The following is a 25,954-nucleotide window of genomic DNA, read 5'->3' on the forward strand; positions in this document are numbered from 1 at the left end:
TTTCCTATTCTCTAAGGGGAAAGGAAATGCACTGCAAGACTGTGGCACTCACAACATGCCAGGTAGTCAAAGGGAAATGTTTACAGGCTCCAGCTCCACTGTCACAGAGTAGGCAACAGAGTAGGTTTGCAACCAAGATGCAATAAACTAATGGTGTATGCAAGCATATATTAAAACATATTTTACGAGACCAATTCTTGGAAAGGTCTTGGGACCTTTTCCAAATCCAATTCTTGGGAAAGGTTTCCTCATAAAGCATATAAAAGTATGGACGTGTTATTTATAATAGGAAATGTTGAGGTAAATTAAAGTGGAATTTAATAGGTCATAATTTTTAATATTAACATTAGACATTAATAGAATTCTAGTATCACATAATTATTTGAAAATATAGTGATGAAGGCCTTGTAGCAACACGGGTAAAAATACAGACTGTAATAGTGCATATAGTTGAATATTATTATGAAAAATAAACTGGAGTGTACAATACTCCAGAAATTTTCCAAAGTGAAGTTAGTCATCATGCTAGAATGTGACAATTGTGATGCTTAAAAAAGATGCTTAAAAAAATTCTTTTAACCCTTCTTAACAAGATACGACACTTTTGTAAGAAAAAGATTTATACCAACAACAAAATAACTTAGACAAATTATTGCACAAACACAGCATGAGATTCTTCTTTGGGGATGCTAATAATAATAACCGTATGCACTGATTAATTTCTTTTTTAAGATTTTATTTATTTATTTGAGAGAGAGAGCATGAGCTGGAGGCAGAGGATGGAGGCAGAGGCAGAGAGAGAGAAGCAGACTCCCCACTGAGCAAGGGGCCTGACACGGGACTTGATCCCAGGACCCTGGGATCACAACCTTAGCTGAAGACAGACTCTTAATCCACTGAGCCACCCAGGTCCCCTGGTACTGATTATTTTTTTCCAAGTATGCTTATCAAACTTATCGAATAACAAAAATATATTCCCATTGATGTCTAATTCTTATCTCTTAGTGAAATTTTCTGTTATAAAGTCAACTGTTACCTTCTGAGAACCTAAGTAATCTGGGAAAATCCAGATTCATATTCTCCTAATTCCTTACCTTTCCTATGATCCAAAATTAAAATGGGTTTAGGGCAGAGGAATGTTGGTATTCAGTTGTGGGTTTTTTTTGTTTGTTTGTTTTGTTTTGTTTTTGTTTTTTGTTTTTTTTTAATGCACTGAGCATGCTTAAATGAGGAGTGGGAGACTATTATGAGATTTCAGGTTTTCCTGGATGCAGAAGAAAAAAACCTAGACATAATCTCCCATTACATATATATAATACTATATATGTGTATATCATATATATTAGTATATGTATATATCACATGTATGTTAGTAAATAATCGTCTCACATTTTATTTTATTTTTTATACATGTATTTTTTATTGAAGTTCAATTTTCCAACATAGAGTATAACACCCAGTGCTCATCCCGTCAAGTGCCCTCCTCAGTCTTTCCTTCAAACTAGATTTAACATACTAGGAAGCTGGGACCATGTCCTCCTTACTCACCATTGTATTTGTTGCAGAGTACAATCTCAATAAATATTTGTTAAATCAGTCAGTGAAGCTGATGCATAAAATTTACTATGCCTCTTCAGAAAAAGTGGTATCCTCCACTGGAAAAATTTGCCTGTGATATATTGATAGAAGGTGCTAAGGAGTTTCATTCTATCAATTATTCAAGTGACTACTACACTGGTTTTAGTATGGAGTAACAAATGAGAATGATATTAAAGGTAAAAATGAAATCTCAAGGTTCACTCTGATGTATCACTATCTAAAACTCTAAACTGTCTTTAGGCTATGTAAGCAATGGTCAGGTGTACAGGTATTTATCCTCTAGTTTCTCTGTGAAAGGATTTTTTTAGAGTAAACATGTAATGACTAATCCTCTACTCATGACTTCCCAAATGAGAAATGATTTAACTGTGAATTTGGGGAGAAGGGGGGGCGGGAACAGAGCACACTCAGATCAGCCCATTGATTTTTTTCTCTCTTCTAATCTGTCTTTGGACAGGAGAGAGGGTCTATTCTCCAATCTGACTTTTATCAGTAATGAAGATGACTTTTATTTTTCATTTCCATCTTACTGACTCATATGTATAGTTTTTTAGTTCCAAACTCAAGTAGGAAAATATAACATGATTTATTGGCCACTCCCTATAACTGCAATACTATCGAATGAGCGCTATTTCCTATGATAGCTGTTCTCTTCATACCCAGCACATGGAAAATACCTATAAGCAAACCAGATTGGAGCTCCAGGGGAGATAATATTAGGTGCTAATTATGTACAATTCCCAATGCGCTTACTTGACCTCTATACATTTCTCTATTTTTGATAGCTGGTTACGCACAAGCTTGTGAGGATGTAAATTTTGCTTAGTTTTAAAAACTTTAAAATTATTCCACCCTTATTAGTGTGCTATTACTAGTAACAAATACTTTGCGACCTTTAAAGATGCTAACACACCAGTGTGTCATGATCTTGGGTTGGAAACCACTGTCCTGGAGATTCCCATAGTGCATCAGGCAAGCTAGGAAAAGTTTTTATTCTAACAAGGAATTCTATAATGGTCTCAACCAAATGATCAAACTTTCTCGGAAGACAACACTATTAATTTTCTTTGAAAAGTTCAATGATTCTCCACCTATAATTCCAAATGCCTTTATTTAACCCAAAGATTTGTGTTCATCCGCTGAATATAAGTACTGTTTCCTTTTCATATTACACATGCTATCCACACACTGGAAATAGAGTAATAAACATGAGGGTATTATTAGAATGATACAAAGTTCTGACAGCGTTAGCCAATTGTTCTTACTGTTCAAATGCCATCATGCAGATAATTTTCACATCATTAATTATAGTGATTGTCAAGAAATGCCAGAAGTGGCATTTTTTTAATGAAAAATAAGGTTTTAGGAAATAATACCTCGTTTAATAGGATTATATAAGTGTCTGATTAGTGAATGAATACACATTTATTATGTAAGAAACTGTTATTTGGATTCTATATTAGTGCAATCATGAATAAGAGCCAGAGTGTTGTATTCTCATGTAATGGTCTATAAAATAGATCACAATATGTTACTATGGAAAACATGCCACTGGAATTGAAGGGTATAATTGAAGTTTAATTTTATTATTGAATTAAGCTGTATGGAAAAGTAGGGTGACTCTAATTCACAATTTCAGAAATAATCCAACCAGTGGCACTGTCATCTTCAAAATCACTTCCAATATTTTTATAACTCTCTCTTCCCCTATCACAAAAGTTTAAGTTTCAGGACACCTGGATCATGCTGATATTTGGAAGAAAATAAACATTCTAGTAGCAGGTTTTTAGGATACTTTGCCAACATGGCAGATGTAGACAGATGTTCATTTCCCTTTGCAATCTGCATCATGAAGTTCAGAGTTGCCATTAACTTCAAAGAAGAGCTGTAATACTGGAGAAACATTTAGAGTTAACAGAAAGTGGACATAATAATGTAGGTGCATGTCAGGCAGGATGAGGTGCAAAAGTGTAACCTACTATATATACAAAATAGAAGTGTGTGCTATGCAAAAGTTTTAAAGCCAATCGCTATGTTAAAACAAGGCATCTTCCTAACCATTTTGAGGAAGATTACAGAACTCCAGTCCCTCTATGGAACCTTACACACTTTTCTTCTAACTAATTAAGTAAGTTAAACTGGAATTTGGAAAATTGGGCATTAAACAAAGAGAACAAAATGGAAACTTGAATTAGAATCACTATTCCAATGTTTTTCAAACTATTTTCTTAAACTAGCTTATAGCCAAACATGACTAGAGGAAAATATCAGAGAAGACAGAGCTGAAAGGATGTAAACATTTCTATTGCTTCGTTTTGACTTTAGGGAAACTATGTAAAACATCTACTCCGATATTTTTCTTAAAGACAATGGACCCCTATAGTTTGATTTCTATAAGCTCCTTTAAAATATTCATAAAAGTTACAGATGCAAAGATAGTCTTCATGGTTTTTTGACATAATTTCTCTTTCAATTTAAATTCATGTTATATTTCTGTGGAAATGGCCATGTATGCATAAAATTACATTGTTTGCATGAAGGCTAGTACTCTGAATCCACTTTTTTAAAAGTCCATTTTTAACCTAAGAAATTTAAAAGCTGAATCCATATAATAGAAATATTTAATAAACCTTCTTTAATTGTTATGCCCAGAAAAAGCTATAGATAAGTTTGTTGTAAGTCTTCCAATATTTCTACATATTTTTGAATTAAAATATAACTCAGATTATTTGTAATACTTTTTATTACATTACACAATGTGTCATGGACACTTTCCATTCATCAACTGTAAACTAAGATATCAGTTTATAGGTAATTACATCCTACTATTTACTTCCAATGTATAAAGATCCCATAATGCCATCTATCACAATTTATTGAAAGATTTTGGATAGCTGAATATTTGCTATATTTTCCCATTACAAATAGTTTAGGCCTGAACATATTTTGTGTCCATTTATGACTGTTCATTTAAGATAAATTTCTTAAAGGAAATTTGCTGAGTCAAATGATACACAAAAGGATATGGTTTTTCATACATTTTAACAACTTCCCACATGAAAAGTGCCAATGAACATACACAGATATTACAGCAGTTTATGCAAACTCTAACTCCTCCACATCCTCAATAAAGCTGGATAGGGTAATTTTTTTTTTTTTTATCTTTGAGAATTTGATAAGCATTAGGGCTTATCAAACAAGAAGCTTCCCATTTTTATTTCATTGTTTTGAAAATGAGGAGATTGCTCCTGAGACTCATAATTCTTTTTCTGCTTGAAACACTCTCCACTAGGCACAGGAAACCACAACAACATTTATCCTCAGTGTCACAGAAATTAACTAATATATCAATTCCCAGAATATTATATTTTTCTATCACCAAACCTTTAAACTTACTGTATGGGTATTGATCTTCAGTTGTGTAGATTTCAGAACTATCCCTGAATAAACCATAAGTAAGCCAATGGGCATTTGGAGAATCAGGTGGACTCCAGGAGAGATTGATAGCAGAAGAACTTTGAACTTGTCCTCTAGGTGGAGGTTGTTGGGACGGAGCTAAATTACAATGGAGGGAGCATTTATTAGCAAAGGCAATCAATAAGCACACAGGTACACTGAAGTAAGATAGCCAGGAAAGAGGTCTTTCTGAATCAGGATTACTTTATCAAGAAGACATGTGGTTTACCAGGACATTAATAAACAGAAAGTACACATCATGAGTTCTCTAAAACAAAGCTTTTTGTCTATACGCATAAAACAATTTTGTAGGTCAATGCAGCTGTCCTAAACATAGTTGGGGAGTGGACCACTAAAGTTTGCATTAAGCACTTCTTCTTCTCCTTCTCCTTCTCCTCCTCCTCCTCCCCCTCCTTCTTCTCCTTCCTCTTCTTCCTCCCCTTCCTTTTCCTCTTCCCTTTCCTCTTTCCCTTCTCCTTATTTCCTTCTCCTTTTTTTTGAGAAAGTATCCAAGAATATATAACACTTATTTTTTACTTAACTAATTTAAAAGTTAACATAAATAAATTATGTTAACATAAATAAGTCTTGATATTTAATTAGTATAATTTTTGGATTTTTAAGCACATTGCCTTGTCTTGCTTCACAGAGCACAGCATAAAAGAAAAAATAATCTTTAATGATACAAATGCCCATGGATGTCATGGATATTAAATAGTCTAAATATTAGCAAAAAATAATTTGAACATAATACTATGTGGATATACCCATACCTGTTAGAGGTGCAATGATTGTTAGAAGTAATATAATTTCTTCTATGAGGCACATAAGAGCATTCATCTCACTATGTTAGTGATATTTTATGTAAGTATACACTACAAAAACATTATCTCTTATCACCGCATATTTTCCTTGGTCTCCCTCTTTTCCTTCATTATGCCCTCCCCCTTGAACATATAAAGGTAAAGGAGAAAATAATGTCTAACTATTTTTTAAGGACAATTAGCCACCAGCTTATTTATTACCTTCTGGCTTACCAAAATGCATAATCCTCCATCTGTTTAAAGAAGCACATCCTAATCAGAATTTTTCATTAAATAAGATATAAAAGGTTTCTGTGTTACCTTACCTTAAAAACCATTAATCTTCTTGTTAAGAAATTTCAAAAAAAATCATGTATAGAGATGAATCAATCAAATAATTATCAATATTTTTATAATGTATTTTGTATTTGCAGTCACCGGGTGATAGGATTTCAGGAGAAGAGAGAAAATACATTTAAATTAAGTAATGTAATAAAGAGCTTCATAAAGAAACTATTTTCAAAAGGGTAGGCAGAGAGTGTAAGAAAACCAAAAGAAATGGAGCAGTACTCTGGGGTATAACAGTAGATCTCCTTTACTATTTATTTTAGAGGTCCTCAAGACCACCCCCAGGTTCAATGATTCTCAGTGAGGATTGCAGGATTCATCCTATAGTCCTACTTATGGCTAAGATTTATTATAGCAAATGAACAGAGTACAATCAACAGAGGGAAAGGTACATGGGTAAGTCCAGGGGAAACCAACCACAAGGTTCCAGTCACACAGGATATCCCTAATTCCCCTGGCAGTGGTTTATGAAAATATGTAAAATGTTGCCAACCAGGGAAGCCCATTAGAAACTCAGTGCCCAGGATTTATATTGGGGGTATTTACATAGACAGCCTCTGTCTGTATGCATAATTCTAGATTCCCAAATCTAGAATTCTAGATTCCCAGAAGGAAAGTAGAGCTAAGCATAAACCATTTGGTTGGACAAAATTTAGGAGACAGTGAGCCACTCTTACCTCTTCTGGGGATGGTGAGAATCCTCACATAGTCCAAGTTCCCAGATGCCGGCCAAAGGCTAACTTTGTAAGCAGGTCTTTCTACAGATAAGTGGTCAGGCCCACTATGTTAGCTTTTTTCTAATACACTTGCCTAGCTTAAAGAGGCATAGCACTCAGGCACAGAAAGGACTGTAGGAAGAGCATCATTTGACAGGAGCTATGACTACTCATGGCAGGATACAGCCAGCTCAAGACCAGTTCAAGACTGCTCCTGCACTACAAGAAGCTGAGGATTAAATATTCCAACTTCCCTTTCTGCCAGCCCTCCAGATGACTGGCAGGCTCCCACTAGTAGCTGAAGCCAACCAAGAGTCAGAGGGCAAGGGGGTCTGCTGATGCAGACCATACCAAATCTTGGGGAACAGAGTGGGGGAAGTATAAAGTAGTAAAGTGAAGTTATCCTGCAGACCAAGCAAAGATTTTCAACTAAGAGCTCTTACTAATTCATCAGTATTCATGATGGATACACTCCACTTTAAAGACATGATATAATCCAATAATAACATTTTAAGAAAGTATTTCAAGAGCACTGAATTTGAAATATACAAAATTCCATATATTATGCATAGGCTTCCTAAAGACAATGTCTCTTATCCTAAGGGAGATGATATTGATGTCGTATTTTTAGAGAAAAAATATTCAAACAAGATATGCTCTCACTCTTCCTCTTTATCTTTTTTCCTTCTTTGGAATTTGCATGGTTCTATTAAAACTCTAACTGCCCATATGCCTAGTTAGACATAGGACAAGAATAGTACCAATCTCAAAGTGACACAGGAAAAAGAGAATCATTTCCAAAGAGGACCTCATATTTTTGAATTCAGGAATTCACCATATGCGACATGGTCATTTGCATTGGTTGAACACTGACAGTGCATTTGATCTGCCAGTGATTTTTAATTTAGGGCTCCACGTCCTGTTGTTCTTGGTGGAACCACAAAGACTCATAAACCGTCTCATTTATAGCACTTTGAAAGAGCCTTGTAATCTATGGCAATTGAACATTTTTCGTGAATATTAGTGACAACATCTAAAACTCTGCATGCTATCAGGAACACAACAGATTTCAGAGTTAAAGCAATCAAAACTGTCCTTCAGACTATTTTCTAAGACAGCAAAATACTTTTGGGATGGTTGAAAGAAAGACACATGTTTCCATCCCATATCAAAGGGTAGAGAAAATGATTTTCATTACTTGAGAATTTCCTTGGCAACATTCACATACACAAATACACAAATAGGCTCTTTCAAATGTTTAAAGCTGATTACTTGTTATGACCATCTCTAATCACAATCTTGTTCAACTTTGCAGTGTAAATGTATGGTGCCTGTATGACCCTGAAAGGAGAAGGCTTAGATGGTTCAATACCACTCAAAGAAATATTATGAAATTCTGGCCATGGGATAGCTTAAACTCATCCTTTTATGTGCGGAAAGGTGAATTCTGAGAAAATAGTCATATATTCATTCATCAAAATTGCCAAGTATGGTCATTGCATATGCCAGACTCTCTTGTATGGAAGGATAATACCATATTGTAACTACATTGATTTGTTTGGGAGCTGTGAGTTTTAATCCCAGCTTCAGCACTTTGGTATTTGCGTGATTGTAGTCAAATTTTGGTTGAACTCTCTGAATCTTTCCTCATCTATAGTAAGGGGAGAATAATGTCTAACTCTCAGGGTTATTTTCAGTATAAAATGAATGTGTGTATCCCTTTTTAATGAAAGGTTCAGAACACTGTGACTATGAAGACAGGTGTTTAGATTTCCTTTGTCTTTTTGTCTTGCCATCCTTTGGGGTTATCCTTGTGTGCATGGTCCCAGATGGATATCCAATATCCAATTCAACAGGAAAGGTAAAAGGAGAGATGGAGGGCATGCCCCATGCCCATGAGAACACAACTCAAGACTCCCACACATCACTTCTGCCCACATCATTTCAACCAGAAATTTGATGACATGGCAATACCTTAACTACAATGGAAGATGTGGCCATGAATCCATGTCTAAGCACTATTAGTGTGAAAGAAGTAGAAGACAGTTATTGAGAACAACTTAAAAATATCTTTTATGGATGAAATTTAAAATATCTAGAAAGTTATAAAAACATTTTAAAAGTAAAAGGAAATAGGAGTGCTTCTAATTGTGGCAACATCAAGAGTTTAGTGATATAAAACTGAATGAAATAATCAAAATAACTGTTCTGGAAGCTCTAAATCAAACATAGGCAAATAAAAAGTTGATAACATTTACCTACTCTTGAAAAACTGGTGGGGCTTTGAGTAGTAACAGTAAGAGTCTGTGACCTTTTGGTCAGGGGTTATTCCCATAGTACCAGTTCCGTAGTCAGGTGTGTTAGTTTTAACAGTAGGGCTGACCATAAGCAGTAGCTTTGGTGCATTGGTCACTTGCTTGATTTGGAGTTGGCAGCAGAAATTCATAGCTCTGCTGTCTAAAAGTGGCACAGTCAATTGGGAAGAAGAGAGAAGACTCACAGGTTTTCTAGCCTGAGAATGTGCTCCTAGCTAGGTTAAGTGGTGAATTTACCAGATAGTAAGCCAGGAGATCCTGGGTATAAGAGAGGCATGGGAGGCCTGAGATAAGCTCTCCATAGATTCCTAGCTGGCTATAAAAGTAAGAAAGTATGTGAGGAAACCATTAGAGCCAGGGAAAAGTGAATGCCAAAGAACGGAGAACTAGTTATAACTCTGAAAACATCCTCCACACCATACATGTATTGATCGGCAGAAGCTGTATGGTCTGAAAGTATGTGAGCACAAATACTGCCCAAATCTTTGGCTGATTCAGACACAGCAATGACTCCTAAGAAGTCAGGCTGTAAATAAAAATTAAAATAAAAAAAAAAACTGATTAGATGTCAATAGCTGTACACGGTAGTGGAGAAAGTTTTTCACCATTTAAGTCTATGCAAATTACTAAAAAATATCTAACAACTTAAGTGTTTTCAACATAAACTTATAACACACTCAAAGAAACTAAACTATACTCATAAAAATAGCAGTCAAGAGAAACAGACTCTGAATGATCCCCAATATTGGGTACATCAAAAACTACTTCAATGCAGCTATTATAAATATGTTCTAAGAATTAAAGAAAAATCTGATGATGATACAGTAAAAAAGGAACTTTAATACAGAAATAGAATGTATAAAAACATTAAATTCCAAGCTAAACAAAATAGTTACTGAAATGGAAATTTCCCTTAAAAAGGCCTCAATGACAGATTTGAAAGGAAAGGAGAAAGGATCAGTGAACTTGAAGATAAAGCAAGAAGTAGAGGGGCTTCTGGGTGTCTCATTCGGTTCAGTGTCCAACTCTTTTTTTTTTTTTTTTATTTTATGATAGTCACAGAGAGAGAGAGAGAGAGAGAGGCAGAGACATAGGCAGAGGGAGAAGCAGGCTCCATGCACCGGGAGCCCGATGTGGGATTCGATCCCGGGTCTCCAGGATCGCGCCCTGGGCCAAAGGCAGGCGCTAAACCACTGCGCCACCCAGGGATCCCAGTGTCCAACTCTTGATTTCAGCTCAGCTCACGGTCTCAGAGCGGTGAGGTCAAGCCCTGCATCAGGCTCTGTGCTGGGTATGGAGCCTGCTTAACACTCTCTGTCTCTCTCACTCTTCCTCCCTTGCCCCTCCCCTGCTCACACACATGCTCTGTAAGGAAAAAAATTAATAAAAAGCAATAGGTAGAATATAATGATACAGCAATGATTTAGCCAATACACAGAAAGGAAAAATATAGAACAAAAATGATCACATCCTCAGACACCTATGAGACAATATCGGGTCTGAGACAATATCAGGTGTACCATGCATTGAAACATGTGTCATGGGATCTCCAAAATCAGAAGATAGAGAAAGTGGCAGAAAATATTTGAAGAAATATTGGCTCAAACTTCTCAAATTTGATAGAAAACATTTATCTACATTTCCAACTAGTACATTGAATCCAAGCAGGATACCAAGAGATTCATACTAAACAAATCATAGTCAAACTGCTGAAAGGCAAAAACAAAACTTTTAAAAGAGTAAGAGAAAAATCTATTCCTAGTTGAAGAAAAATATAATTAAAGGCTGGCAGAAACGATGGAGGCCATACGGTAGTAGAATGACATATTCAAAGTCCTAAAAAGCTTTGTTATCAAGAGTTTTATCCAGAAAATGTATTCATCAAAAAGAAGGAAGGAAGGAAGGAAGGAAGGAAGGAAGGAAGGAAGGAAGGAAGGAAAGAACGAACGAACTTGCAAATAATTTTTTAGAAATAGGAGGAGAATACGTTGCTGGCAGACTAGCCCTGCAAGAAATTCTAAAGAAATCCATCAGCCTAAAAGGAAATGACACAGAGAAATAAATTGAATCATGTGAAGGTAAGAAGAACACCAGAAAGGGTAAATATGTGGGTAATCATTAAAGACTCTGTGTATGGGGACGCGTGGGTAGCTCAGCGGTTGAGCATCTGCCTTTGGCTCAGGGCATGATCCTGGAGTTCTGGGATCGAGTCCTACATCGGGCTCCCTGCATGAAGCCTGCTTCTCCCCCTGCCTGTGTCTCTGCCTCTCTCTTTCTGTATCTCTCATGAACAAATAAATAAAATCTTAAAAAAAAAAGACTCTGTGTATGTATGTACATATTCCTATTCTGTTTTCTTCTCTCAAATCATTTTTAAAAACCTTATTACTGTTAAAAGATTTATGTTATTGCAATGTAGGGTTTACTACATACACATACATATACACACACGTACACACATGCACACACACATACACACATTTACATGGTATCATAACTCAAAGATCAGGAAGGAAAGAGAGCTATATAAAGAGTTTACCTGTCATATTTTGCCAGAATTAAGTCAGTACCAACCTGAATTAGACTGTGGCAAACAAAGATGCATATTCTAATTCATAGAGTAATTAGTAATAAAATAACACAAAAGTATGGATTAAAAATCAACTGGGATCCCTGGGTGGCGCAGCGGTTTGGCGCCTGCCTTTGGCCCAGGGCGTGATCCTGGAGACCCGGGATCGAATCCCACATCCAGTGCATGGAGCCTGCTTCTCCCTCTGCCTGTGTCTCTGCCTCTCTCTCTCTCTCTCTCTGTGACTATCATAAATAAATAAAAATTAAAAAAAAAGAATTGCCTCAAAGTCAATAACTTTAAAAAAATAAAAAATAAAAAAAAATAAAAAGTCAACAGAATATAGTAAACTGATTTTCAACAAGGTTTGCAAGAACCAAGGGAAAAATAGTCCTTTCAATAAATGGTGTTAGATAAGCCACATTTGAAATGAATGAAACTTGAAACTTAACTTATAACATATATAAAAATTAATTCAAAATGGACCAAAGACCTAAATCTAAAATCAAACTGTAAGACTCTTGTAAGAAAACATAGGGAAAAAAATCTCCATAACCTTGGATTTGGCAATAGTTTCTTAGATATGACACTAAATGTATAAACAATACCAAAAAATAGACAAACTGAAATTTATCAAACTTCATTTATTTTTTAAAGGTTTTATTTATTTATTCATGAGAGAGAGAGAGGCAGAGGCATAGGCAGAGGGAGAAGCAGGCTCCCTGTGGGGAGCCCGATGTGGGACTCGATCCTAGGACGCCGGGATCACAACCTGAGCCAAAGGCAGATGCTCAACCACTGACCTGCCCGGCATCCCAAATTTATCAAATTTTAAATCATCTATGCTTTAAATGACACTATCAAGAAAGTGACAAGAAAACCTGCAGAGTGGGAAAAGACATTTGCAAATCATATATCTAATAAAGGACATGCACCTAGAATATATAAGGAACAATTATAACTCAGTAGTAAAGACAAATAACCCAATTAAAAACGGGCAAATAACTTGAATAGACGTTCTCTAAAGAAGATATACAAATAGCCAATAACCAAGAAAAGATGCTCAATATCACTAATCGTTAGGAAAATGCATATCAAAACTATAATGAGACAGCATCTCATACACATTAGATGGCTACTATAAATAAATAAAAAATAATGTTGGCAAGGATATGGAGAAATTTGAGCCCTTGTGCACTGTCAGTGGGAATTTAAAATAGTAAAGCTGCTGTGGAAAATAGTATGGCAGTTCCTCAACAAAATTAAAAATAGAATTACCATATGATCCAGCAATTCCACTTCTGATTATATGCCCAACAGAACTGAAAACAGAGTCATTGAAAGCAGAGTCTTGAAGAAATGGCTGTACACGCATATTCATAGCGGTATTACTCACATAAGCTGAAACATGAAAGCAACCCCAGTGTCCACCGACAGATTAATGGATAAGCAAAATGTGGTACATGCATACAATGGATTATTATTCAGCCTTACAAGGAAGGGAATTCTGAGATAAGCTACAAAATGGATGACCCTTGAGGACATATGCTAGGTGAAATAAGCCACTTGCAAAAAGGCAAATATTTTGTGATTTCATGAGGTTGTTAGATTATTCAAAGTCATAGAGACAGAGAGTAAAATTGTGGTTACATGGGGCTGGGGGCAAATGGGAGATATTACTGTTTAATGGGTATACAGTTTCCATTTCACAAGAAGTAAGGAGTTATGGAGTGCATGGTAGTGACGGTTGCACAGCATTAGGGATATATTTAATACATATTAAACTGTGCATTTACATATATGAACTGTGCATTTAAAAATGGCTAATATGGTAAATTTTATGCCGTATACATATTACCACAGTAAAAATATTTTTTAAAAGGGATCAGCTACAAAAGCCTCTCTGATAAGTAAGGATAAAGAAAAAATATGAGTGATAAAAAGATGGATAAATAACCAAAGATAAACATAGACGTGAGTAGTGCCAAGAAGACTAAAACACAAATGAGCTATGAATTATATACGTATAATATATATACACATATATATTATATATGTATTATATATACACATATATATATGTGTTTTCACATATATGTGAAACATATATATATATATTACGTGAATCATATATATAATATATGTGAAACACCATATATATTAACTAATATATATATGTGTATATATATACACATATATATATTAGTTAAGTTCATGGTTAGAATTTTAGGGCAAATGAAATTTCACTCCATTCACTAGTAAAGCATACAGAAAGCACAATTAATACCTATTTTGTATTACTTCTCTCAAGGAGAATGACTATCGTTTTGAAAGCATGAAACAAATACTGATAGGAAAGAAGTGAATCACGAAATAAGAAAGCAGATTATGAGAGAGGGTCTAACTACTTTATCTGAATTCAATTCTCCAGTACTCTGGAAATTACATGCTCAGATCCCAACTCAAGTCCCCATCCGTAAAAAAAAAGGGGGGGTGGAATTACAGATGATGTTGATAACCTATTGCCAGTGGCCTCTAAGGAAGTGGAAAAGATAATAGTTATAATCCTGTGGTTCCCAAACTGTATAGAAGCACACCATGAAACATTCTAATGTTCAAGGAAAACACATGCTTGACATCTGTTGGACACAGAGGAAAATACCAGCCCGAGGTAGTTCACAGTTTCAACAATAGATAGCACTACATTCCTTTCAATAACATCATATCTTTGTGAAGCTGGTTGTTCCGGCTGTTGCTAGGATAAAAGGCAAGTACCATGTAAAATTCAAGGTGGAACAGCAAGGAAAGCAGGCTCTCTTCAAACTCCTGCCACAGCCAGCATTTCCTATGCCCCCTATCCACTCCCTTCTACTGTAAGTGTATCCATCACTTCTGCTGACTATGTTTCAAGCTTCTTCAAAGTCAGGAATCTTGTCTAATTTTTTTTGAATGAATTACCTCTGTTATTACTGAGCTTCCAATTTTGCACAGTGTTTTACAAATTTTGTGAAACACATACCCAACACAGCAGCAGCAACAACCACCGCAAGTAGTTGAACAAATGTGTTTAACACCAATGATCACAATTTTAAAAAGGAGATTTAAATATGTGTGTGTGTGTGTGTGTGTGTGTGTGTGTATGAAAGAACAATTATGAATATACATGTTTTTTAACTATTTAAAATTGGAAGCATTTGGAAGGACAAGAAGGCTTAGCCCAGGGAAAGAAAGATGTAACATAAAACTAAATGTCTACTACCACTAAGAAATGTAGGCCAGGTAGTCAATGAACCTAACTGTCCAGTTTTGCCTGAGGTAGAGTTCCTAGACTGTGTCTTAGGTGTAAGAATAGTTAGAAAAAAAGTGGAGCAGATGTTAATATTTTTACACAAAATTTGTGGCAGAACCAATCAGAAATCACTAGGATTCAGTATATTCTATGTAAGATTCTCACAAAATGATGATCTACAACTGACATCCAAAGCTATATGTTGAAATTCCTGTTGCACAGAAGTCACTCAATTCTATAGTTAATCAATGAATAACAAATATTAATTAAATACTCACTGAAATCCAGATTTATGTTTAGACTATAGTTACACAGAAAGGCAATTATGATAGTCCTTTGCCAAAGAAACATAAATGCTTACAATTTGACTTATACTAACATCCAGAGAGACAAAATAAAACATAGGATACTGAAGATAAACTACACGGTACAAAATCTGAATATGTCTTGTTTTTTTTTTTAATTTTTTTTTTAATTTTTATTTATTTATGATAGTCACACAGAGAGAAAGAGAGAGAGGCAGAGACACAGGCAGAGGGAGAAGCAGGCTCCATGCACCGGGAGCCGATGTGGGATTCGATCCCGGGTTTCCAGGATCACGCCCTGGGCCAAAGGCAGGCGCCAAACCGCTGCGCCACCCAGGGATCCCATGAATATGTCTTGTTAATCATTAGCTACACTCTGCCTTCAACCGCCTCAAAATCCAGTACAGTTGCTGTGGAACCTGATTGTTTTCTTACTTATTTCTCTTATTTTTCCCGTTTTTCTCCTAAATTCTCCACACTGGGCCTAAGCCCTTCTGATGGGTTCTCAATGGAGAAAGAAAGTAACAAGACACTTTTCCCTGCATGATGCTTCATCTACCAGTACAGGCCAGAGCTGACTTACTTTTGCTGCAGCCCAGTGGATTGTTCACATCCAAATGGCTTGCCCTGGGAACACAAGTATCACACTTGGAGCCAGTGACAAATCGTTTACAGAAACACTGGCCTGTGACCAAGTGACAGGTTTCATTCAAGGCTCCTGAGAGATGACAATTGCAAGGCTGACATCTAAAAACAAGACAAATAAACCATCAAAGAGAATAATGTTTTGATTAATAATTCATAGTATAAGTTAGGACTATCAATAACTGTGAAATAAGATGATCTGTTTTAGCCAATATATCGAAAAGAATACTTGAGCTAAACAAATAAACAAACAACATCAAACAAGACAGAAAAACAATCTTGAACAAAATGTTGCTCATGATAAAATCTCTATGCAGCCTTCCCTTTGTAAACTAATTAATAGCACAAGAAAGTATTATATTGCTTTTTTCGTGCCACGATACATCTTATGGATTATTTTGAATGCCAGTTGTTCAATTAAGAATACAGTAGATTTTTTTTAAAAAAGCAATTCTTCTGACAGCTAAAAATCTAGATTATGTACCCATAAATCATCTTTCCAAGTATCTATCAAATTTTGAAGAACACTGGGTGTGATAACCATGGATCTCCATAAAAATCTCAAAATTCTATATTTAGTTTTATAAAGACTATTACTAAGAAAAGAGTTTGAAGAAGACATGTTCCAGTACTGTCGATGCCCTTAATATAGGTTATATTTCATTTTCTGTTTTATGCACTAAACTCATTTATCCAGAATGGTTGTAGAATAGAGCATTACCCTGATTTATGAAAAGATGTTAATGATACAAATATAATGAGATAACTTCATTCCAACTTAAATTTCTTGGACCAAAGTTGCTTGTAAAAAAAAAAAAAAAAAATCACTGTCCTGGAATTTTGCCTGCCAGGACAAACCTGTTTCCTCTGGGTAAATTATTCAAATTCTTAGTGTATGCCAATGTCATTGATCAGGATAAGCAATCTTGGCACCATGAAGTATCAGAGAGGCAAAAACAGCACATGGAAAAAGACAACTCACTTGTAAACAGGAACTTTCCATGCGCTACATTTAAAACAACATTAAATGGATTCACCTCTATTCTCTAATAAAGATGTTGGATGGAGTTTCTTTATCCCCCTGCAACTTCTACAGCATGATCTCTCGGGTAATCATTCAACATCCTTAAAAAGGCCGATAAAAGCTACGGACTGCTAAATAAGCTGCAAATTTGTTTTATGGACTAATATCACCTTGGGAATAAATAAAGTACAGTTTCTCTTGAAAACCACCGTACTGTAGTTTGCCCTTTTTTATGTCACGATAAAAGGACATTTTCCCCCTACAAACAACTATATTAAGTCCTTTATGAATAGACATGCCTCAGAACTCCATTTCAAATAGATGTTTTATTTAGGCTACTTAAGTATCAGAGCTGAAGAAAATTATGCATTGAAATTAAAATGGAATTATAGAAGCAACAAAATATTTGATTTGCTCTTAATTTCATTATATGCCATTACTTAGAGTATATTGTTTGTAGGCTTTTAATGTAATATTGGTAAGCGTAAACAATAAGAGGCAAGCTTCTCCCAAGGCACATATATATCACTACACTACTCATGAATAAGTGTCTCTTGAGTATTTCAGTTTTTATTACCATTCACTCATGAGACAATCACACTTATTTTACATACAGTACATTTAGAGTAATAGTTTCCAGTGTATAACATAATTCCTTTCCTTGATGTAGTTCTATTTTCTTCCAGCTAGCTGCCACATGCTTAACTCCAAGTCAGCTCCGTCAATATCCATGGGATATTAAGTTCTGAATCCAAATGGAATAAATAAATCGCTTCTTAGGAAAGCATGCAATATTTTGAGTAATTAAATGTGACTATTCCTGGTTTTATAGTCTCTTATTCCAGCTGTTGTTCTATCTAACTTATCTGACTTGTTATAATTGTTAGACTTCAGTGACAGAGAATTTTACCTGAATGAAGTTCATAGGAGACTTTTCAGAATATTACAGTTTGTTTCTAATTCAAAGGACTAGGGATGATTTTGTAATTAAGGCCTAAGTAAAATAATTCCCATAAATTTCTCAGCCACTCAAATATAATTTTAAACATTTCCAAGACTCCTTAGCAAATAAGCTACAACTTTGATGTCATTTTATAAGTTATTCCTTCTCAAGAGCACCTCCTAAATGAAATATATTTCACGTTTATTAAAATAAAATTATACATAATAAAGGAGAAGACATTTTAAGCTTAGAAAGAGAAACACCAAACTAAGATGAATTGTGATATTGATTTTGTCAGGATAAATGGTTTTTGTAATATTAATATAAAGAAACCTTTATTACACTGACTCTCCTGGTACAGCCAGAGCTTCTCCCGCAATCTGTTTAAAATCTTCATTTTTCATCCTTATGGGAAAACCTCACTTGCTAAATGGATTTCATAAAGAGTAATCTGTCAAGATTTATATAGATAAACAATTTGTGATGTTTATTGACCAGTTCATTATGGTAAACAAAACAGGAGTAAAGCATTGCTAATCTCTGCCAGCACTCTGCTATTATAGTTCTGTTTGGGCCCCTTTGTAGCTCAGTGTTTACTGAGTACAATGGAAAAGAAGTTAATTTGCTTCTGTCTCTTAAATCACACATCTCATATATTTTCCTTTCCAGGAACTTAGTCCAGTTGTGCAATTATAAGTAAGAGAAAGAGCTATCCTACTTACTATTATTGCAAAACATCACTATTAATGAAGGAGTGTGTTTCAATGATGCATTTCGTTGTCAGAGCTTCATCATCTGCAGGAGGTCTAAGGATATGTTCCAGAATATACATCACTTTATTGACATTTCTCTTTCAACACCTCTCTTCTATTTGGGACCTCAACTCATGAGTACCATCAAATGTATTTAAATACACGGATTGACATAAATGATATTCACTGAGGTCCAGTTATGTTTCAGGACCATAAGAGACACTGAGGATATAAGAAGGGATAAGATAGAATTGTCCCTGTCTTCAAGGAACTCAAAGTGTAGTGAGGAATATAAAATACAGCATTAATAAAGATGTATATAGACTATTTGATAGTTGAAAGACAACTATCCAGTCTGGTGGCAGGGAATGGCACAGCCATTCCCAAGGGGAGATGCCCAGGTGGCTCAGTCAGTTGAGTGCCCGACTCTTGATTTCGGCTCAGGTCATGATCTCAGGGTCCTGAGATTGAGCCTTGCGTCAGGCTCTGTCCTCATCACAGAGTCTGTTTGTCCCTCTTCCTTCATCTGCTTGTGTTTTCTCTCTCTCTCTCTCTCTCTCTCTTTCTCTCTCTCTCTCTCTAAAACAAATAAATAAAATCTTTAAAAAGGAAAAGGGAAAAAAAAAAGGAATCTTGAGAGTGCCTGGGTAACTCAGTTGGTTAAGTGTCTGAGTCTTGATTTTGGTTCACGTCATGATCTCGGGGTCCCGGGATTAAGGCCCGCATCAGGCTCTGCGCTCAGTGGGAACTCTACTTGAGGATTCTTTCTCTCCCTCTACCCCTCCCTGCAAATAAATAACTAAATCTTAAAGAAGGAGGAGGAGGAGGAGGAGGAGGAGGAGGGAAAGGAAGAGGAAGAGGAAGAGGAGGAGGAATCTTGGAGAAGATGGTTGGGCTGAATATGAAAAGCTGAGCAGGAATATGCCAGGCAAGTCGGAAGGGGAGAAAACAAACATCAGGAGAAGGTATGAAAGTATAATCAATTCAAAATTTTTGGATAAAAATTCAGAATAGGGAGGAGTAACAGAGCCAACCAAGCAGGATAGGTAAGCAAGGGCAAGATATTGCTAGATTAGGTGAAATGGTGACAATGGTGAGGGACAATGGGAAGGAGAGGGATAGATTTACTTATGTTGAGTAAGTAAAATCAGTACTATGAGGTAGACAAATTGAAAAGAGAAACAAAGAAGGACATGAAGTTACCTCCAGTTTTCTAATTTACTGACAGGTAGGTGATGGGGACAACCGTTCAACCTAAAGAATGGATGAGGAAGAAATCTCAAATTGCTGAGGGAATTTAGACAAGGATTATTAATTATTATTAATGAATAAAAAAGAAAGAGGCTTTAAGGTGAATTGGAGAAATTGGACCAAGAGTGTTCTCTCATTAGTCACTAGCACAAAGACTAACACACAGTAAAGTTCAGTAAATATTGTTGACTGAACGAATGAATGAATATAGCACTAAGAAAGCTTTAGACTCAGAATAGGACATCACAGATAAATCAAATGTGACATGTAGCTCTGAGGACAATTTAGCTCTTTTGAGCCCTTTATGATCAGCTTAGCTGTCCCTCTAGCTAACCTCTCCCTCCAGGGAAAGGACCGCTTTCTGCAAGATTGGCCTCTGCTGTGACACCCTTAGGCCAGAAGAATTCTCAGTTCAGTCCTCTTGTTGAGGATCTCGTGAGAGCTACAGTGCCTTAGAGAGGAGTTTGGTTTCCCTTTGGTTAAGATTATATTTCCTCTCTGCAGTAGAAAAGCATCTCACTGAGGTTCTTAGGTTTCTTTTTGTCACAGCCTATGAAGAGCATTGGATTCTGTTAGAGCTGGAATTAGAATTATAGGAGAGGGATTTGGGGTTTAGGGATTCTACTTGTGTGAACTGAAATCCAGACACATTGGCTTATTGGAGAGGAAGTGAGAATGGTATCATCTCATCTAGAAGGGAGGAGTTAAGGGTGCCCAGTTCACCCTCTCTAGCAAAGCCTTCCCAGGCACAGATAGAGACTCATCAGGATTAAATCTGCACAATGACTCTCTTGCAACAATGACATCTGAGTCCAGAGAGGTGGCATTCCTGGTCATTTAGAGAAGGGGTTGTTTAGCAAGATTCTGCACCTGAGATCCTTACCACTTTCCCCCTTTTTGACACCCCACCTAATCCCACAGACTGGTCACCAAATATTTAAAAGAAATAAAATCTCAGAAAAGTCACGATATTAACAATATCACATGTCTACATCTAGAAGAAACCCTCGTCACTTTCCTTAACCTCCACATTATAGTAACATAATAACTTTGAGGTGTGATTCGAATTCTTCAGGTAGAAGAGAGATTATACTTATTCTCTATGGTCCCAGAAAGCAGAAGTAAAACTAGGCTAAAGAAATTACAGGGATGAAATGATCTTTCTCAGAATTAGAGTGGTCTGAAACACACATGAGTTGTTTCATGAGGCAGAGAGGTTCTCTTTAGTTCCATGTTTTCAAGCAGAAGCTGAGTAACCAGTTATTCTGAAAAGGTGTACAGGGCAGAGTCTAACCAAAATTACTTTAAGGTTCTTTCCAAGTCTAAAAAGTTATGATTTTATTATGCTTAGTGAAAATAAGTAATGTGCCCAAGGTGACAGTGAATCTGGTTACAGGGTTAGCAATCTTTATGTATAAAGGAACAGGCAGTAAATATTTTAAGCTTTTTGGGCCATTAGGCCATTTCGGGCCTCTGTTGCTATAGCAGTATGAATGCAATCATAGATAATATATGAAGAATGAATATTGCTTTGTTCTAATAAAACTTTATACCCACAAACAAATGGAAGGTCAGATCTGGCCTGCAGGCCATAGTTGGCTGAACTCTAGTACAGTAGGTTGAATTATGACTGTTCAACAATGTCCGAGTCTTAATATTTGGAACTTGTGAATATGTTACATCTTACTTGGCAAAAGGAATTTGTAGATGGTATTAGGTTAAGAATTCTGAGATTGGAGAAATTATTCCAGATTACCCAAAAGTTCCCAGTGTAATCACAAGGAAGAGGCAGGAAGGTGAGAGTCAGAGTGAAAAGTTGGAAGAACCCAAGCAGAGGTCAGAAAGAGAGAAAATATGACTCTGCTGGTTTTGAACATGAAGATGGAGCCATGAGCTAAGGAATGTAGGTGGCCTCTCAAACTGGAAAAAGCAAAGAAATGGATTTTCTCCCAGAGTAGTCAAAAGAAACATGGGCCTGCTGACCCCTTTGAGTTTAGCCCAGAAAAAGTTAATTTGGGACCTCTGACCTCCAGAACTGTGAGAGAATAGATTCACATTGTTTTATGTTACTACATTTGTAGTAATTTATTATAGTAGTAATAGGAAACTAATATGCCTGGTCAAGTGGAGAAGTCATAACTGGAACCCAGATATCCTGATGCCCAACACTGAGCTAATTCTATTACATCACACTATGCTACTAATTTATAAAAACAAGTATTTCTTAGAGAATAATAAAGAATCTATATGAAAGAAGAATACACTGTGTGGTGATCATGGAAGATTGTAAAAACTGATCACAATTCTTCCCCCCTCTCTTTATGCAGGCCCTTTAAACCAACTACACAATTCCATTATCCAAAAGCAGAATCTATTTTCCCACTCCTGAATATGGGCTGGTTTGTGACTTGCTTTGAGCAATAGACTAAGACCATGGTAACAATGTGATGGTCTTGAGTGTAGGCCTCAAGGGTCCTGGCACACTTCTGCTCTCTCTTAGGGAACTCTGTCACTACTTTGTGGTATGGCTAGATTGCTAGACGACTGAGAGGTTTATGGCCCTTTTACATCCCATCACCCCAGATAATAGCCAGCTGTTTAACGAAGAGTCACTGTGGAGCATGAATCTGAGGCACTTTCCCCAATATTCCTACTCTACACCATGCACAGATATAAGTTGACAAGTATATTATCTGCTTTCATTTGAAGTCATTGATCTGGTTCTCAAAGAAAGACCAATTGAGATCAACTGGTAATATGCACGTGAAATGATTAACAGACCAGATCTATAATTCAGTGTTCAAATGGAGAATGTTTACAGAAAACCCAAAAATAATGTGGTCATAGAAGAATTTTACTTTATTGTATACTTTAGGAGTCTAAGCCTTTAGATTCTCTGGCCAGTCCAGATTCCAATTTCCTACTATCTTAAAAAATTACAGTTCAGGGCATGTCAGCTGGTAGGAGACCACTAGTGATACTTTTAGTTCCTAGCTCCTTAAGGCTTAAGAAAGACAAAATACAACTAATTAATACAGAGAGAAGAAGTCACTGGAGGATAAACTTTATGGGACTGTGATGTGTGGGTGGTATGTTAGAGAAACAGTGGTACACCAGATGAACTAGAACAGGCTTGGCCATGGGAAGGAGGAACTGTACTTACAGGTCAAGTTGAGGACAGCACCAGGATATACAGTGTGTCAAATATGGGTCTCAACTACCCACTGAGATGAATTGAATGTGGCCCATTTTTGTCTCATTGTTTTTGGTTTAGACAAATACGATATACTTTTTTTTTTTGCTTTATTGATTTTCCAGTGGGCAGACTTTTTTTGCTTCATTGTTTTCGATACTGATTAAATTATGTTTGCTTTATATGTCAGAGGTAAACAGAGTGATTTTTGCACTTGGATCAGCTTTTTAAAATACATGTCCCCTTTTTGTGATAGGTAACTTTTGAAGAACGAACTACTTGGATGAAAACAGGCAAATGATTTTCCAGCTTGTTATTGTTGTGTTTGGTGGATTTTTGCTGTTGTTGCTGCAGTTTAGGGTGAGGGCTTATTTTATTTATTTTGCACTTGGAATATACAAAAAGTCTAGAAAATAAGCCAGTGGAAAAATATAGGAAACATAACTGTGTACAATAAAAATAACACAGAGAAGAGCTGATGTGATATGTGAACTTCATGGAGGGTTAAAGAAGATCCCCTGAAAATATAAATGGAAAAAGCAGATGAGAAAGTCAATTTATTTCCTAAATCATTAAAAAAGAGATACAATGATACTTGCATCTTCTCCTTGCATAATAAACAATATTGACAATCTGCTTATAATTTTGGAAATTGGTGGAAAAAATTGTATTTGTAAGTACCTACCAAAGTACCTAAGTCAAACAGATTTGATTGATTTTAATTGACTTCCTTTTTTAAAAAAATTTGTCATCAGGGCACCAATAGTTATTTTCCTATGCAGTACATCTGTATATGTTTAGACTATAAGTGAGTTTTTCCTTCAAAAAAAATTCCTTCTACTAAATGGAACCTCATAAATTTTAGTCATCTTTGTATACATTTTCAAAATAGTGTTAGTATATACACACAATAACAACCAGAAGTCAACAAAGAGATTTCAATATCATTCAGGAAAGAAATGGAAAACATAAAAAGAATAAAATCCATTTTTATCTCTTCTCAATGATGAGCAAAAGTATAAACTCAAGCAATTCTCATTGTCACATTTTGAAATATCTTTCTCTATGACCTTCTGTGCCAGAAGATTTCTCTGTAATGATTATCAACGTTAAAGTGAAAAGACACAGCCGAACTCATCAGTGGAATAAAGGGTCAACTCAAAGCACAGGCATTCTATATGACTGACTTAGCAGAGGACAAATCCTGCTGATTTCCTTGGGCTCCAAATGGTCATAGGAAGCTTTATTCTTTCTATTCATTTCAGAGAAGCTACATTATATGTGGTAGCTCTTACTCCCAATAGTTCTTTCTAGTGGCAGCCTATGCTCAATATCAGAGCCAATCCTGTCTAATCTGTTAGAATCCTAAGCCCTACTCACATATGGGTAGTATGACTTGAATTTTAAGATTTATATCTATCCCTTTACCACAATGATGACGGCATAGGATGGCATGAGACTTTTATTTTCATTTTGGGGAGGAAATGAGGAAAGTACTGTAGAGGAGAATTAGTTTGGGGATCCCTGGGTGGCTCAGCAGTTTAGCACCTGCCTTCGGCCCAGGGCAATGATCCTGGAGTCCCAGGATCAAGTCCCACGTCAGGCTCCCTGCATGGAGCCTGCTTCACCCTTTCCCTGTCTGTCTGTCTGTCTCTTTCTCTTGATAAATAAATAAAATCTTTTAAAAAGGAGAATTAATTCGATATTGGCTTGTTAAGAATGAAAGACACGCAAATTTAAACCTCAGAAAGATAGGTAACTACAGGTCTAAACTCATGGCAGGGAGCCGAACAGATGATGATATACTGGAGAGCTGTTAATATTATATAATGGCTGAAATCATAAGCACAAATACACAAATTGAAGGAGCAGATTAAAAGAGGAGTTACCAGGAAAAGAGAAGATAAATCAGAGATATGACTTTGGAGGCCAAAGAAAGAGCTAATTTTAAGAAATAGAGAGGATGATAATTGATACATTGAAAAACCAGAAGTCATAATGTGGGGCTAAAACTTACAACCCTGATCAAAACTCAAGCCAAGATCAAGAGTCAGACGTTCAACCAACCAAGCCAGCCAGGTGCCCCAGTTAGATTGTAAAGCACAGGTGCAACAAGAACAAAGCTAGAGGCATCACATTTCCTGATTGCAAAATATATTACAAAGCTACATTAATCAAAACTGTATGGTACTGATATAAAAACAGACAGACCAATGGAGCAGAAGAAAAAGCCCAGAAATAAATCCATATATAATCAACCCATATCTTCAGTAAGGGTGCCAAGTATACACAATGGGAGCAAAGCAGTCTCTTCTATAAATGGTGTTGGGAAAAAGGATATTCATATGCATAAGAATGAAGCTGGACCCTTAGGCAATATACACAAATCAATTCAAAATGGATTAAAGACAAAAATAAGACTGGACGCTGTAAAACTACTAGAAGAAAATATTGGTAAAAGCTGCTTGATACTGGTCTGGGCAATGATTTTTTGGGTATGACATCAAAAGCACAGGCAAGAAAATAAAAAATAGATGAATGGAATTTCATTGAAAGGAAAAGCTTCTACACAGCAAAGGAAACAATCAACAGATAGAAAAGACAACCTATACAATGGGAGAAAATATCTGCAAACCATCTATTAAGGAATTAATACCAAATATATAAGAAACTCATACAATTCAATATCCAAAAAAGAAAGAAAGAAAAAAGGAAGGGAGGGAGGGAGGGAGATAGACAGAAGGAC

At 36.0% G+C, this 25,954-nt stretch overlaps 1 protein-coding gene across 1 annotated transcript in view; it reads right to left on the reverse strand.

The window, feature by feature from the left end:
• USH2A (usherin) overlaps positions 1-25,954 on the reverse strand; it is a 686,658-nt gene that overhangs the window by 510,839 nt on the left and 149,865 nt on the right. Inside the window, 2 exon segments of the mRNA XM_025420646.3 lie at positions 4,996-5,154; positions 15,984-16,147. Of these exon segments, the coding sequence (XP_025276431.3) occupies positions 4,996-5,154; positions 15,984-16,147 (323 nt within the window).

The sequence above is a fragment of the Canis lupus genome, chromosome 38 (assembly GCF_003254725.2).
Source record: "Canis lupus dingo isolate Sandy chromosome 38, ASM325472v2, whole genome shotgun sequence".
Lineage (NCBI taxonomy): Eukaryota > Metazoa > Chordata > Mammalia > Carnivora > Canidae > Canis > Canis lupus.